General features: G+C 35.9%; 2 protein-coding genes across 4 annotated transcripts in view; one reads left to right on the forward strand and one right to left on the reverse strand.

Moving 5' to 3' along the window:
• Window positions 1-15,607, forward strand: part of COL10A1 (collagen type X alpha 1 chain) — a 45,638-nt gene extending 30,031 nt beyond the window's left edge. Inside the window, exons 1-3 of one of the 2 annotated variants that reach the window (XM_074397581.1) lie at window positions 3,686-3,765; window positions 4,328-4,496; window positions 7,825-15,607. In XM_074397581.1, coding sequence (XP_074253682.1) covers window positions 4,343-4,496; window positions 7,825-9,713 — 2,043 coding nt within the window. In that variant the 5' untranslated portion in view covers window positions 3,686-3,765; window positions 4,328-4,342 and the 3' untranslated portion in view covers window positions 9,714-15,607. Of the gene's footprint in view, window positions 1-3,685; window positions 3,766-4,327; window positions 4,497-7,824 lie in introns of those variants that run through there. The other variant, XM_010349312.3, reaches the window with a different exon arrangement.
• NT5DC1 (5'-nucleotidase domain containing 1) overlaps window positions 1-16,102 on the reverse strand; it is a 152,320-nt gene that overhangs the window by 123,601 nt on the left and 12,617 nt on the right. The window contains exons 5-6 of one of the 2 annotated variants that reach the window (XM_074397582.1): window positions 14,004-14,083; window positions 11,846-11,927 (exon numbers count right to left, since the gene is read on the reverse strand). In XM_074397582.1, the coding sequence (XP_074253683.1) occupies window positions 11,846-11,927; window positions 14,004-14,083 (162 nt within the window). Of the gene's footprint in view, window positions 1-11,845; window positions 11,931-14,003; window positions 14,084-16,102 lie in introns of both variants that reach the window. The other variant, XM_003938643.4, reaches the window with a different exon arrangement.

A 16,102-nucleotide genomic window follows, 5' to 3' on the forward strand; every position in this document is an offset into this window, starting at 1 on the left:
TCTGGAGAGAGCCTTCATACTGTAGTATCCCATGGCAGAAGGCAAAAGAGGGCAAAAGTGTGCAAGAAAGAAAAAGAGGGCTGAGCTTGCTTCTATATACAGCCCACTCTCACAAAAACTAACCCATTCCCACAATAACAACATTAATCCATTCATGAGGGCATAGCCTCATAACCTAATCACCTCTTAAAGATCCCACTTGCCAAAACTGTTATATTAAGGATTAAGTGTCCACCACATGAACTTTGGTAGATACATTCAAACCATGACAACAGGGATATATTAATCAATGGCAATTCATGAACCTAGTTTGAACAAACAATTTATCAATCAAAAAATATATGTGGATATGTGGATATATATGTATTTGTTTCTATATAAAATATAAATGTGCATACATATGTGTGTATACATGTCTATATATGCATGTGAACTATACTATTTAATGATATTAAGAAATGGCTGATTTTTTAATCTGAAGATGATATTGTTTTAAAGAAAAAAGACTCCTTGCCTTCTGGAAAAATATACAAAAATATTCATAGGTGAATTGATACAATATATGGGATTTGCTTCAGAATTTAGAGGAGTGGTTAATAAAAGGAGAATTGAGTGACAGTGAGCTGAGATTAGTTTGAATGATAGTCATATAGGCATTTATTGTAACTACCCTTCCTACTTTTGTAAAAGACTAACGTTTTCTATAGAAAAGTTTAAAAATCATATGAACACAAACAACAAAAAGCAATGTAACTAATATTAACAAGCTGGTAACAGAACACTGATATCAGACTATACATTCTAGCTTAGGAGGCCACCATGATCACCAAAGGAGCTTTATAAAAATATAGTCTTTGAACCATCACTGTCTTAATGAACCTCAAAGATGGAAGGAATTGTGCCACTTCCCTCAGGACTGCAGGAGTGGGGAAAAGAGATTGAGAACCACCGTGTAAACACTTTAAGGGTACAGAAAGTATATTATTCACCAAGTGTTTATCTCAATACCTAACACTTAAGAAGTACTTAAGAAACAAAAAGTGAATTAATTAATGATCCACAGATGTGCAAATGAATAGGCAAGCTTAATAGTAGCTAATTGCTAGATATGAAGAAAGCATCATTCATATTTGATATTTTTAAAAATCACTCAGGTTATAGAGTTTAAAGAATATGACTCTCTGTTTTGAGTGGAATGGGTTTCCTTCATAAAGCCACAGACTAGTCACTTCAAACAGCTACAAGTAAACACCCAGAATAAAAATAGTTTTAAATACACAATTGGGTGGGGTGTGGCTAGAAAATATTCTGATTCTACAATCTGTTTTGGACCAGACAGTGCTTCTTATGTGACTAACAAAGCAAACAGCAGTCAGATTCCTTGTGCTGAAGTAAGTATACTGTTTGCAAAAAGGGTTGGCTGCCCAAGGCTTATTCAAAGAGGACACCACATTTTCCAAAACTAAAGGGGAATATAGAATGACAAATACCCAAATATATTTACATATCCTAAAAGAAGGCATACGACCACCCAATATGGATTTTTTTTTGTCTCTAGTAAGTACTAATCGGAGCCAAGTCTACCATCTGACCATGGAGAACAGCAGAATACCTCAAACACAAGAATAATCTAATTTTAAAACTGGGAAGAGCTTAGAAACCACCTAGTCCAAACTTTTCATTGTGTTGATAAAAAACAGATACCCAGAAAGGTTAAAGTAAAAAGCTCTGAAAAGTGTTGCAATAGCCACAGATGAAAAATTGGTATACAGAGGCACACATTGCTATATATTAAGAGCTGAGAATTAGTCCTCTGAACGTTCACATGAATGATAACAGGGTATCAGTCTCAATTATAAGCAAACAGAAGTAAGTGTGTGCATGTGTGTCACGATATATACATAAAAAAACTAAAATACATATTTTTAATAATTCCTTTCAAAACAAATTATTCAATCTAGCATTCAAAAGCATCCATAAAGTTACCTCCCTCACTTTTTCAAAAGGTTGTCCAAATGAGCCATAAGACAGTAGAAGGCAGGTGTTTTCTCACATTTATCTTTTGTGGTCTCGTACAGATGTAGCAGATGTATGTATTATAATTACAAAAGCTATTCCACATATAATTTCCAAATGATGAAAGAATGACTATAATATAAACTTTCCTATTCTGTTAGTCTGAACTGCTATAAATATGTATCTATGAATATTATACAGAGACATATATAACACTGTAGAATTTTTAATATTGCAGTTAACAAAATGCTCTAAAGCCAGAGGAGAGAGGCAATAAGATGCCTTATCCATTTACATTTCCATAATGGGCGATACAAGGCTTTGTTTAAAATACGGAAAATTGCTTGCAGGGGAGAGAAAGGGAAAAGAAAAAAAGACAAATCTTTCTTTCATTCATTGGTCAAACTTTCAATTATTTTAATTATTGATTAATCCTGAATCCACGCTACTTTAATTCTGTGGAGGTAGAAAAATGATGTGTCTATGCCTGTGTATAAAATTGTCCTTCTCAATCAGTTCACCTGTATAGTCAATTTGATCTTGATTCAAAATGAGGAAATTAAATAATATAAAAAATTTGGGTTCCCAGCTTCCTATCTTTGTTAGACTTTTTAGGATTCTAAAAACTGATTTTAAAGTTTTCCTAATATTGTTAAACAGACTCTACTGAAATTGACAACCATAGTGTTTACTTCCATCTTGAGGAAAAAGTATTTCTAATTGGGATGATTCCTAAAGGAAACTGTAAGTTAAGCCAATAATATTTTTTTTAAAGCTGAAAGCAAAGTTTGAAAAATGTTTTCTCCTTAGATAAACACAGCAATCTTATGTAAATTAACATAATGTGAGATTATCAAATTAAGGGGATTTGCAAACTCTAATACAACTCTAAAGTAAATCCAAATTTAACATCAAAATCTGAAGTCATTTACTGAATATATTGCAGTGTTGTAATAAGGAAACTAAATCTTTCAGGATAATTATATTGTTAACTCTACTATTAAATTCATGGATGTCTTGCCCTGTCTGAAAAATTTAAAATATTTAATAGGCTATCATACTTAAAATTTCTTATTAACTTCTGAAGGCTTACACTAAAATTTTGACATGCAAAACCACATGCCTACATTTTCGCCATTTTGTTTCTTTTGCTTAAGCCTAAAAATTAAGAATTGAGGTTAGCTATTTTCTCAAAAATTTACAAACATTAATAGATATATTGATAACTTTATATAATAACTCAATAATTTAGATGATGGTTTAAATCCAGTACTCCATTCAAGGAATTCTTTATCCACTTTTATGTACTACTACATATTATATAATATTAATCAAGTAACATAAGAATGTGTTTTTCAAAAATAAAAAGGAGGTATCTTCATTCTGTCATGAACCAGTCTAAACACTAGAGTAATAACTAGTAAGATAAAATCACAGAAAAAAAATTGTCCCTGGTTAAAACTATTAATATATATTTAAGACAAAGGTTTTATTTTTCAATAAGAAAACAAGGAAAAGGAGAGCCCAGCCTGATCTTGTGTGCCTGCCCAATAGAACTTTCCACCATAATTACTGCTTACCATCTTGGAAGGGAGGAGCTTAAGCTCAGGGTTACCTCATGTAGTAAGTGAAAAACAGTATAAATACCACAGGGCAGCTCTGGAGAGGCACCTTCTGCACTGCTCACCTGGGCAGAGGAGGCTTCAGAAAGCTGCCAAGGCACCATTTCCAGGAACTCCCAGCACCCAGGTAAGTGTACACTCACTGGCGGACTTCCATGTTAACTTGCTTGGAAACAAACATCGATAATTTAAATACTTGAGTTTTCTTAAATATTAGAAGTATTAAAGTGATTTTAAAAAATATGGTTTCTACTAAAGTGCACTCAGAAAGTTGTTTTTGCATCAGTCTATAGATGATAATCATAATAAAACCATATTGTAAAAATTTGCCCTAATTGGAATTTCAGTGTATTTTGAAACTATTGGATATTTCAGGATATGTCAAAGATCCTGGATTATTAAATAATCCTGTATTAAATAAAATACAGACATCCAACCCTAATTTCTGTTTCTTTTTCTTTAGGTAAATCATTGTTTTTCACTTGATTATCTGAATATAGCTTCCAAAAATAACTAAGACTATATTTAGATTACTAAATAATGATCTCTCATTTATTTATGGCACATATTAAAAATATATAGGAAAGGTTAAAAAAGTAGATAACTGTATAAAGAACTCATCTGTGAAACATCAGAATAAAATAGGTTAATAATAATGCAGAATAAAGTTATTATTTTCTGTTTTTCAGAATCCATCTGAGAATATGCTGCCACAAATACTGTTTTTGCTGCTACTATCCTTGAACTTGGTTCATGGAGTGTTTTATGCTGAACGATATCAAACACCCACCGGCATAAAAGGCCCACAACCCAACACCAAGACACAGTTCTTCATTCCCTACACCATAAAGAGTAAAGGTAAACTGAATTGTATATTTTGTTCTATTAACAAGTTGGTTGTTGCTTTCTACAATCTTAATAACCTCCTTAAAAAATGCATTTAACTCCAGTGTTAAATTATTTTCAAACTTCTGAATTAGCCCAAATTATTACAACAAAGTGATCCGTGAAAAAAGTAGGACAAGAATATCCATATAAGTGTAGTAGAAACCATATACCTGAAAGTATAGTATAAAGATATAGCTGGAGAAAATTAAGAACTTTTGTGTGTAGAAATTTTTTTCTCAGATGCTGTTTTTGCACAAATAATTCATGTAATCCAGAAATATTGATCTAATCAAAATTAATCAAGTTAAAAAGTTTTATGCTAAAGAGTATTGCCAATTGTACAAAGAAAACAGCTGGTTTATTTATCTGAGTAAACATTTACTTTTAAAACTAATTCAACTAGCCCACAAACAGACATAAAACAGTCTTATCAAAAAAACTGATGCTCCCCACAACAATGAACAAATGTAATTATTAGAACTGTCAAGCAGGCAAATGAAACTGCAATTCTCATAATTACTTACGCATTTTTAATATAATGTAGTGGTAAAATGCAGACACTTAACAAGCTGTGTAACCTGAGGTAGGTTATTTGTTCTCCCATGCCTTAGTTTCCTCATTTGTAAAATAAGGAGCAGCTATCTCAAGGGCTGCTGTGAGGTTTAAATGAATTAATACCTGTAAAGTGCTTTAAGTGTTGCTATTACTTCTACTACTACTTCTGTAACTCCTAGTTTCACTTCTATTACTTTTAGTTACTAATACAGCCTTCAATAAGTTAATGTTCTTCTTCTATCTGTTGCTTATCTGTCCAGTTTTCTTGGTTACTCTTTGAAGGATACTGCGATAATATATGTAAAGTGCTATGGATCTAAAGAAGGGCAACTTCTAGGCCTTGTATCTACTAATTTTATTTAATAGCAACTGACACAACTGCCTATAAAATGTCTACTGAACAATACAAACTGACTGCAGGCTTCAAATTCCCTTTCCATAATTTTTTAGTTATATATTTTATCCTGTAAATAAAGCTAAGGATATTCGTTATACACTTTTAAATATTATACTTTTGGGAACAACCATTTTGAGCAAATGAAACTTATAGAATTGTCTTTTTAAGAAGAAAGATTAAATTTTAAATATTTCACAAAAGGTAACAATATTTGAAAATAAATGCACAGGTATATAACAGATACTTCTGAATGTCTCAAAATATAAATAAAAATGTTAAAAGTAAAAAGCTAGCAAAGAAAAAAATAAACAAAGGACCTTCTGCTTTTACAGCACTGTATTCAGTAGTCTCTGTGATCACAAATTCAGACTTTTTAATACCTTAATAAGAGCATAATAAACAGTCTAGAATTAAAAAGAAAATGCACTATGTTTAGAAGGTTAAAATATTTTGATCTTTTCTTACTGTACTCCATTATCTTGGCTACTTTTACAGAACAAATGAAAATATCTTAAATGAAAAGTTCAGAAGCTGTATTTAAAGTACTAAATCCACCTTGGTCTCTTTTTAGATAGACACTCTACTACGTTATCATCCATTGGCAGGCATTAATGCACTGTAACAAACACAAAAGGCCACAGTCTATACAGGTAAAACATTAAGTTGATAACAGAAATTCAAAGAGTTACTACATAATTCTTAGGCATATCTATCCAACACAGGTTAAAAAAGAGTTCAGTCAAAACATTCTAAATTATGCTGCAGAGGATTCCACAGCTGGTGGGCAGACAGGTGCCACATTTTGACAAAACCAATCATGATTTCAGTTTGTGGCATTTAAAAAACTTAATAGTAGCAAGCAGTCATTTTTCCTTGAGGACTCTGCCACCCTAATCTTGAATGAAGAAAATTTTTTCAGATGGTAACCTACAAACAGGGGCTGTCCCCCAAGCATTGAATAGAAGTCAAATTCTTTCTTGAACTGAGAAGTTGAGGACCCATTGGGACAACATTCCAGGTAACAAAGTTAACCCTGTCACTGGAGTTCTAGCCTTGGATGATGCCCAATGTACTCATTTCCATTGACTTATTTCTCTTCTTTAACAGTAAAACAGGTTTCCAATCAGACTAAGACAATTATTTTTAGTTGTGAACATGACACTTATAATCAGATTCTAAAGCAAACTTCAATCTAACATAGTTGGCACTTAAAAAAATACACTATTTTATTCCTCCAACCCATTAAAAAATTCCTTCCTTATTTATCCATCTATTTGCAACATATCAACATCCACTGACACATAATATAATCATGTATATTACTACAATCAATGAAACATTTGTTAACATATGGAAATCTTTTACATAAATTAATTTTTCTCAGAGTCTTTTTCCTGATGTCATTTTCTGAAAATCCATGGGGAAAGCTCTATGTATTTATTAATAAATGTTTTCAAATTGAAATACAACTCTAATTATTATGAAAAATATCCAAACCAAAAACAATTATTTTCCTATTTCAGCCTATCTATTTTAATGATTTGCTCTGCATTTATACACATTAAATGTTTTCCAAATCTCAGAAACATCTTTACATTGTGCTTTTCCCATACTTGTGGCTCAGCAGCATTTTTCACATCACAGGCACTATGATTTTTTAGTTTAAGTTTAGTTTATCAGTCAAGTGACCTCAGAGCTCTATGAAAACAATATATATTTGTATTTAGGTAAGTACTTTAATACTATTTTATGTGCCTTACCCATTGTGTCTAATTCTCCAGTTCTTTGTTTCAATTTTAAGTCAATAATGGAGAGTATAAAAGCTCACAGTATATTCTGAGGTAAAAATAAATAAACCTAAATCTAACCTGGGTTCAGCAGGGGCATGGCAGATGTAAATCAGAATTAATTCTGTTTCTCTTTTATGTCTGACAAGATAGCTTTGAGAAGGAAAATTTTTATAGTTCTTAAACATTTTCTCAGTTATTCTGCACTAGTCTTTTTCTGCCTTTTCTGTACATGATTTCCCCAAAACAAATGTACTAAATTTACTCTCACTGTCACTTATTCTAGAGGAATTCTTCAATCCCAGCTCATTTTCATGAATCACTGTCATGTGATAAAAGTATTATGGTAGCCATGGTTTTGTGAAACCATCTTCTCCAGCAGTTTTTCTTTAAAGCAATATAAAACATATTCTCTAAAACCATTTCAGAATGTTTTGTTGGCATGGAATAAATGACACTGAAATATTCTATCCCAATTCGTATTTTGAAAGGCAATGATTATCTTTAAAGTCACTAACCATCCCCTTCTATGGGTGGGTGTGTTGGGTGTGTCTTTTAGGTATAGCGGTAAGAGGAGAGCAAGGTGTTCCTGGTCCACCAGGACCCGCTGGACCTCGAGGGCACCCAGGTCCTTCCGGACCACCAGGAAAACCAGGCTACGGAAGTCCTGGACTCCAAGGAGAGCCAGGGTTGCCAGGACCACCAGGACCATCAGCTGTAGGGAAGCCAGGTGTGCCAGGACTCCCAGGAAAACCAGGAGAGAGAGGACCATATGGACCAAAAGGAGATATTGGACCAGCTGGCCTACCAGGACCACGGGGCCCACCGGGGCCACCTGGAATCCCTGGACCAGCAGGTATTTCTGTGTCAGGAAAACCTGGACAACAAGGACCCACAGGAGCCCCAGGACCCAGGGGCTTTCCTGGAGAAAAGGGTGCACCAGGAGTCCCTGGCATGAATGGTCAGAAAGGGGAAATGGGATATGGTGCTCCTGGCCGTCCAGGTGAGAGGGGTCTTCCAGGCCCTCAGGGTCCCATGGGACCACCTGGCCCTCCTGGAGTGGGAAAAAGAGGTGAAAATGGGGTTCCAGGACAGCCAGGCATCAAAGGTGATAGAGGTTTTCCAGGAGAAATGGGACCAACTGGCCCACCAGGTCCCCAAGGCCCTCCTGGGGAACGAGGGCCAGAAGGCATTGGAAAGTCAGGAGCTGCTGGAGCCCCGGGCCAGCCAGGGATTCCAGGAACAAAAGGTCTCCCTGGGGCTCCAGGAAGAAGTGGGCCCCCAGGGCCTCCTGGCTTTGGGAAACCAGGCTTGCCAGGTCTGAAGGGACAAAGAGGACCTGCCGGCCTTCCTGGGGGTCCAGGTGCCAAAGGGGAACAAGGGCCAGCAGGTCTTCCTGGGAAGCCAGGTCTACCTGGACCCCCTGGGAATATGGGACCCCAAGGACCAAAAGGCATCCCAGGCAACCATGGTCTCCCAGGTCCTAAAGGTGACACAGGGCCAGCTGGGCCTGCAGGATACCCTGGGGCTAAGGGTGAAAGGGGCTCCCCTGGGTCAGGTGGAAAACCAGGGTATCCAGGAGAACCAGGTCTCAGTGGTCCTAAGGGTAACCCAGGGCTACCAGGCCCAAAAGGTGATCCTGGAGTTGGAGGCCCTCCTGGTCTCCCAGGCCCCATGGGTCCAGGAGGAGCTAAGGGAATGCCAGGACACAGTGGAGAGGCTGGTCCAAGAGGTGCCCCTGGAATACCAGGTATTAGAGGCCCTATTGGGCCACCAGGCATTCCAGGTTTCCCTGGGTCTAAAGGGGATCCAGGAAATCCTGGTCCTCCTGGCCCAGCTGGCATAGCAACTAAGGGCCTCAATGGACCCACTGGGCCACCAGGGCCTCCAGGTCCAAGAGGCCACTCTGGAGAGCCTGGCCTTCCAGGGCCCCCTGGACCCCCTGGCCCACCAGGTCAAGCAGTCATGCCTGAAGGTTTTATAAAGGCAGGCCAAAGGCCCAGTCTTTCTGGGATGCCACTTGTTAGTGCCAACCAGGGAGTAACAGGAATGCCCGTGTCTGCTTTTACTGTTATTCTCTCCAAAGCTTACCCAGCAATAGGAACTCCCATCCCATTTGATAAGATTTTGTATAACAGGCAACAGCATTATGACCCAAGGACTGGAATTTTTACTTGTAGGATACCAGGAATATACTATTTTTCCTACCACGTGCATGTGAAAGGGACTCATGTTTGGGTAGGCCTGTATAAGAATGGCACCCCTGTAATGTACACCTATGATGAATATATCAAAGGCTACCTGGATCAGGCTTCAGGGAGTGCCATCATTGATCTCACAGAAAATGACCAGGTGTGGCTCCAGCTGCCCAATGCCGAGTCAAATGGCCTATACTCCTCTGAGTACGTCCACTCCTCTTTCTCAGGATTCCTAGTGGCTCCAATGTGAGTACACCCTACAGAGCTAATCTAAATCTTCTGCTTGAAAAGGCATTCTCCAACTTTACCCCACCCTACAAAATGCATATGGAGGTAGGCTGAAAAGAATATAATTTTTATTTTCTGAAATACAGATTTGAGTTATCAGACCAACAAACCTTCCCCCTGAAAAGTGAGCAGCAATGTAAAAACACATGTGAAGACCCTCTTGAATTTCTAGTCAGCAATCCTAAGGCTCTTTAAAGTTTTCTGTGAATTCCTTCAATATTTAAAAATATCACCAAAGAAGTCCTGCTATGTTAAAAAAAAAAAAAAAAAAAACTATCAAAAGAAAAAAAATACAGCTCTAAATTATGTGAAGTTTGATTTGAGAAAGTCAATATTTCCTTTTTTAAAAAACCTGTTTCTAACTACTAATATGAGAATTTCTTAGGAAACATTCAGGAAGTATATAACTTTGTAGAACTTAAATACTTGAATATTCAAATTTAAAAGACACTGTATCCCCTAAAATATTTCTGATGGTGCATTACTCTGAGGCCTATACGGCCCCTTTCATCAATATCTATAAAATATACAGGTGCATGTATGCTTTTAAGCTCTTATATTAAAAAAAAACCCAAAATATTATATTGAAGTTCATCTGAAATGCAAGGTGCTTTCGTCAATTAACCTTTTCAAACTTTTCTGTGACTGCAGAGAAGCTTTTTATATACCCAGCATAACTTGGAAACAGGTATCTGACCTATTCCTATTTATTTAACAAAAATGTGATTAATCTGACTTCTTTAATTCCTTATTGGATCTTATGTGATACGATTTTCTGGATTTACAGAACATTAGCACATGTACCTTGTGCCTCCCATTCAAGTGAAGTTATAATTGACATTGAGGGTTTCAAAAAATTGACTAGAAGTGGAGATACATTATTTATTTATGCTCTGTACTGTATTTTTATATTGCTGTTTAAAACTTTTAAGATGTGCCTCACTTATTAAAGCACAAAATGTTTACCTACTCCTTATTTACGATACAATAAAATAACATCAATAGATTTTTATGCTGAATTAATTTGAAAGCAGCAATTTGCTGTTCTCAAGCATTCTTTTAAGGCTTTTCATTTTTTAAAGCTAATAAAAAAGTAGGACAATAAAGTGGTGGGTGGCTTTTACAGTTGTCATGGATATGTTCCTATACTGGGCATGAATATTCATTCCTACAGACCCAATCACTAAGGGTAGACCCGTGAAAAGGTGCCCACAAAGCCACATGCAATCTGAGTCAGGGTCAAGGGCTGATGACTAAGCATAGAAAAATGAGACAATCACCCCAAAGTTGTAATTTTTCTCTGGGAGGGAAAGAAGCAGGTAACAGAGAAATATGCTATTTGAACAAATATTCTGCAGTTACTATTTACTGTCTTGATATGTTTTTAGTCATAATATTTAAAATTGTTTTGATGGCTTGAATTACATTTTAAAAAGGCAAGCAATTTTTTATGTCAATCAAAAGGCAACATTTTTTCCAAGCTGAAAAATACTACTCTTGAGCATCTGTCATCTGATTAGTTTAATCAGGACAATGTGGCTCAAGTCACTGAGGTAACATACAATAACGGCATCTATTTATTCCTTAGAAGCAATCTTGTGTAATCTAAGCAAAGGTGTGATTAGAAAGGTAAAATTCAGGGCTCAAGATTGGTGATATCTCTACCCCCATTCTGGGTCAGCCAATCTTGTTCCTTAGGCAACAAGAACAAAATTTCTGCTGGCATACAATTTGCCCACATGTCTGTAACTACTACATTAATGGTTACAAGTCACCAACCCTCATGCCCAAGCCAGGAAAAAGCAAAACTGGAACTTCAATTCTGAGGAACTCACAGAATGAACCTCATGGCAGGCATGGTAAAATAGAGTGTAACAGCACAGTACAGCTTGGAATATGGGCAATTATAAACATCAAAGAAGTGCAAATAAAAGGACCTCTGAAAATGTAAGCAGAACTAACTTTGTAATAATATTTAAGCTCAAATTAAATCCTAAGTAAGATACACAGCAAAGCACATACTTTCTAACGAATTAACCAGACAAACATAGTTTAACAAACATGCATTAGGAAGCCGCTCTTTACGATACTCACCCTTAAAAGCTGACATTTTATAATTGTGTTGTATAGCAGCAACTATATCCTTCCAAAAATCAAACGTTTTTTGGCCATTGTTCTGCTGAAAAAATAATTCCAAATGTAATAAATGCAGTAATTCAGTTTTTAAGCATAGCGAAAAATGCTGGCAAATACAATGCAGACAGTCCCTGACTTAAGATGGTAAGACTTACATTTTTTTAAATTTTATGATGATGCAAAAGTGGTAAAGACTCAGTAGAAACTTTACTTCAAGTACCCATACAACCATTTTGTTTTTCACTTTTAGTACAGTATTCAATAAATCACATGAGATATTCAATACTTTATTATAAAATAGGCTTTTTGTTTGGTGACTTTGCCCAACAGTAGGCTAATGGAAGTGTTCTGAGTATAAGCTAAACTAAGCTATGATGTTCAGCAAGCCAGATGTTTAAAATGCATTTACAGTATTTTTGAACTAACGATGGATTTGTCAGGAAGAAAACCCCATCATAAGTTAAGGAGCATCTCTATTACTATATTCTGAAAGGAGTTTATATTTTAGAAAACATAATAGATTAATAAAGTTCTCATTCTTCTAAATGTGATTTTAAAAAGAGAAATCTTCCATGAAAATCACTGCTATGTATATACACACATATCACTAAATGTTAATATTGCTCATTTAGCCCAAATAAAATAAAAATTTCCACTCATCAAAGTCTAAAAATTATAGAGTATTTTTAAACACAGCAAATTCACATCATTATATAATTTCTGAGATATCAGAATGTTTGATATAAGATACTATGGCATCAATGGGACTAAGAAGACTGAAGTCTTACTTTAGAATTCAGTGCACAGGTAACCTGAATTTCAATATGAAAAGAGCAGCAAATCTCAATAGAAGAAATGAATCAGGTTCCAAATCCAAAATGTAAATTGTTTTTATTAATATTTTCTTCAATCAGGAAACAAATAAACATTACATTAAAACATACAACCCTACGATCCTTTGCTTCCTTGGAAATGTTAATCAGTGACCTTTCCAAAGAAAGACAGACTACTAGATATTTATATCTAAATATACAAACTCCAAAATATTTAAAAACTGATACACTTTGCTTATAATAACTACCAAATGAGAAACTGACTCTATCTTGTATTAATAAAGATTTCTACGAACATACCCAAACTATTGCTCAATGGAAACTTTCACAACACATAAATGTAATTCTGATTCACAAATAAAACATTACCTGTGTTCTATTATCAAAATGACAGTAGTGATTTTTTTTTTATTTTTTGAGACAGAGTCTCACTCTGTCACCCAGGCTAGAGTGCAGTGGTGCAATCTCAGCTCACTGCAACCTCTGCCTCCCGGGTTCAAGCAATTCTCCTGCCTCAGCCTCCTGAGTAGCTGGGACTACAGGCACACACCACCATGTCTGGCTGATTTTTGTATTTTTATTAGAGATAGAGTTTCACCATATTGGCCAGGCTGGTCTTGAACTCCTGACCTTGTGATCTGCCGGTCTCAGCCTCCCAAAGTGTTGGGATTACAGGCATGAGCCACGGTGCCTGGTCTAAACAGCAGTGATTTTTAAAAGATAACATATGCATAAAGAAAAGTGATTCTGACATATAAATCTGTTTTATGTTTACAGGTCTTAAGTCCCAAGTATAAACTAGTATAACAAGAGATTGATTTAATATACAGTACAAAAGAAAAAATTTACATTCATTAAATGATGCTCAAAGTGGTGAATTTTTAAATTTCATCAATTTCTTTGCTTTTATATTATTTAGAATGCTTAAAGACACGCTGAATTGTCTTAACCTTTAACTTTTCATTTTGCTAAATGAAACTATTTATTTTACTAAAGAAAATATTTTGTCCAGATGCAAGTTCTGTATTTATTTTCTTTTTCTAAACTTTTGCACCCTCTGCTGGAGAACAGGTTTATTTTTCCTGAGAGGAAAAAAAAAAGTCACTGCTATTTAATTTCCCAAAAATATTTTAACCAAATTCACCAAGTTTTCTTTCCTTATCACCTCTGAAACCACAAAGAAGAAACTGAGCAAAAATCACAGCTCAGAAGCAATATGTAATTAAGTTCTCCAATTTATAACTGAGACATATCATAGTTTAAAAAAATGAGTCCCTACTTACTTTTGTTAAATAGTCCACCACCCTGGCACATAGAAGAGCTCCTGGCAGGTCAAAGTAGTTGTCGTAAAAATAGTACTTTCCTAAAAAAGAACAAAATTTTAAACTGGGAACAACATAATACCGTATGTATGTGAAACACACAGAAATGTGGATGAAGAGACATTAGATTTTGCTTTAATTATCTGAAGAAGCCTCCATTTCAATTCAAAATGGCACCGTTATTGGCTGTCATTGTCATTTAAAAAAGATATAAGCTCTGAGGGCACCACAAGAAAGTTAAAATATAATATCTGGAAGTTAAGCACTATATTCAAAGATATTTTCGTCATCTTAAAGAATGCAAAAACTAAGAAGAGTATATGTAAAAAATAAAATAGAATATTTAAAAGCCATACTTTATGTTATTGATGTCACTGAATTTCAAAACAATCAATTAACCTAACGCTGGAGTACCATGCTTAGTGCTCCCTACTTTCAGATTGGTTGGCCAACCCCACCTAGAATACTGCATTCTATTTTTATGCCATTTAAGACAAATTTCAGTACAATGTGAAAAAAACTGAGGTGATAAGTAGAATATAACCATGCCATGTGAAGACACAGTGTACTTATCTTATAAAACCTGTAGCTAATAAATGGGAGGACGGGGGAATAAAAATCAAGTGATTATAATCAAAATCAAGTGTAGCGTATGGGACACGTACATTCCAAGATTTCATGGAAGAGAAGGATTTGGTTTATTCTAGATGACCTTAGGGTAGAATTACATTTGAGCCCTTTTTGGCACATGTGACTTTTAGGTCTGCTGTCCCTGAACAGAAAATTTTGATGACCCATGTCACATTCCCTTGGTCCATGTCTGATTCCAGCCACAGCTATGCTAACAGCACCATCCCACCTTGGCACACTGTGTTACTCTCTTCCTCCCAAAGGCTCTGGAGCCCATGTGGCAAACTACAAACTTGGAACAGGTTCAGGAACCAGTAAATGAATGCCCTGCCTCCTGTTCCATGGACTGACAACTCTGGGAGGTATTTTCTGTGCTTCTCCTTGGAAGTCCCAGTGGAGTCCAGCACCCACTGTTCCTTCCATGTTTCACCCTCTCATTCCTTCACTCCTGACTACTGGAATCAGGAGTAACCACTCTGCTTTTGAGGGGACACAACCTCATAGAGTTCCCTAGAGAATGCTTGTTACCAAGAAGAATCAAAGAGAACCAGTAGGCAAAGCCAGATTTTACATTAATAATAAGATGCTTCAGTACATCATTGTAATCATTGGATTTTGATTCCTACCTCCTCCCATTTGTTAGCTATGTATATGAGGTTATGGAACACATTTGTCTTGTTTAGTGTTGACTAGGCAGCATTCAGCATATTCTAAGTACTCAAGAGATGTTTGCTGAATGAATGAATGAGTAGCCAATAATCAAACAGATTACTTTGGAATGCAAAAGTATTATAGGGAAATTAGAAGAAAACCATATGCAGAAGCCAGGGTTCTGTTCCTATGAATATTATTTTGTGCCTCTTACTTCTCCTGTAGTATTATTTTAAAATGTATAAAAAATAAAATAAAAGTTCTCTTTCTGTTAATTCATAAAATGGCTGTGCCAGTTTGTGTTCATTCCCTCAGTTAAAAATATTTTGGTTGATACAGTCTCCCTGTTTTTCATTCTTTCATAGCTTAAATTGTTAAGGGAACCTCTCAGGCTGTTTTTAATTCCTAAGAAAGGTCACGATGGCTTTGCCAGTGTGAAGAACCAGTGATCTGGAAGAAAAGGGAAACGATATGCCATGTGCTTTTCTGCCTCTGCTTTGCTATGCTGTAAGACTGTATGACATCCCAGAACTCCCAAGGCTTAGGTCAGTAGGCAAAGCTTCCCAAGGTTCATTAATCTGCACTTTGTCTTATCTCTTGGCCTGACACTAGAGTGTCCCAACTTGATGGGTTGGGCACTTCTGTCTCAGACCCTGCTGGAGCAGGAGGTATCCCAGCATTGCCAGTTACATACCCTTGCTTTTCTCCTCCCATTCTTCTTCATTTGTGGGTACTAATGGATAAAATTCAGTCCAACAGTTGAACTACTGATTTTGAGT

This window comes from Saimiri boliviensis, chromosome 4 (genome assembly GCF_048565385.1).
Source record: "Saimiri boliviensis isolate mSaiBol1 chromosome 4, mSaiBol1.pri, whole genome shotgun sequence".
Taxonomy (NCBI): domain Eukaryota; kingdom Metazoa; phylum Chordata; class Mammalia; order Primates; family Cebidae; genus Saimiri; species Saimiri boliviensis.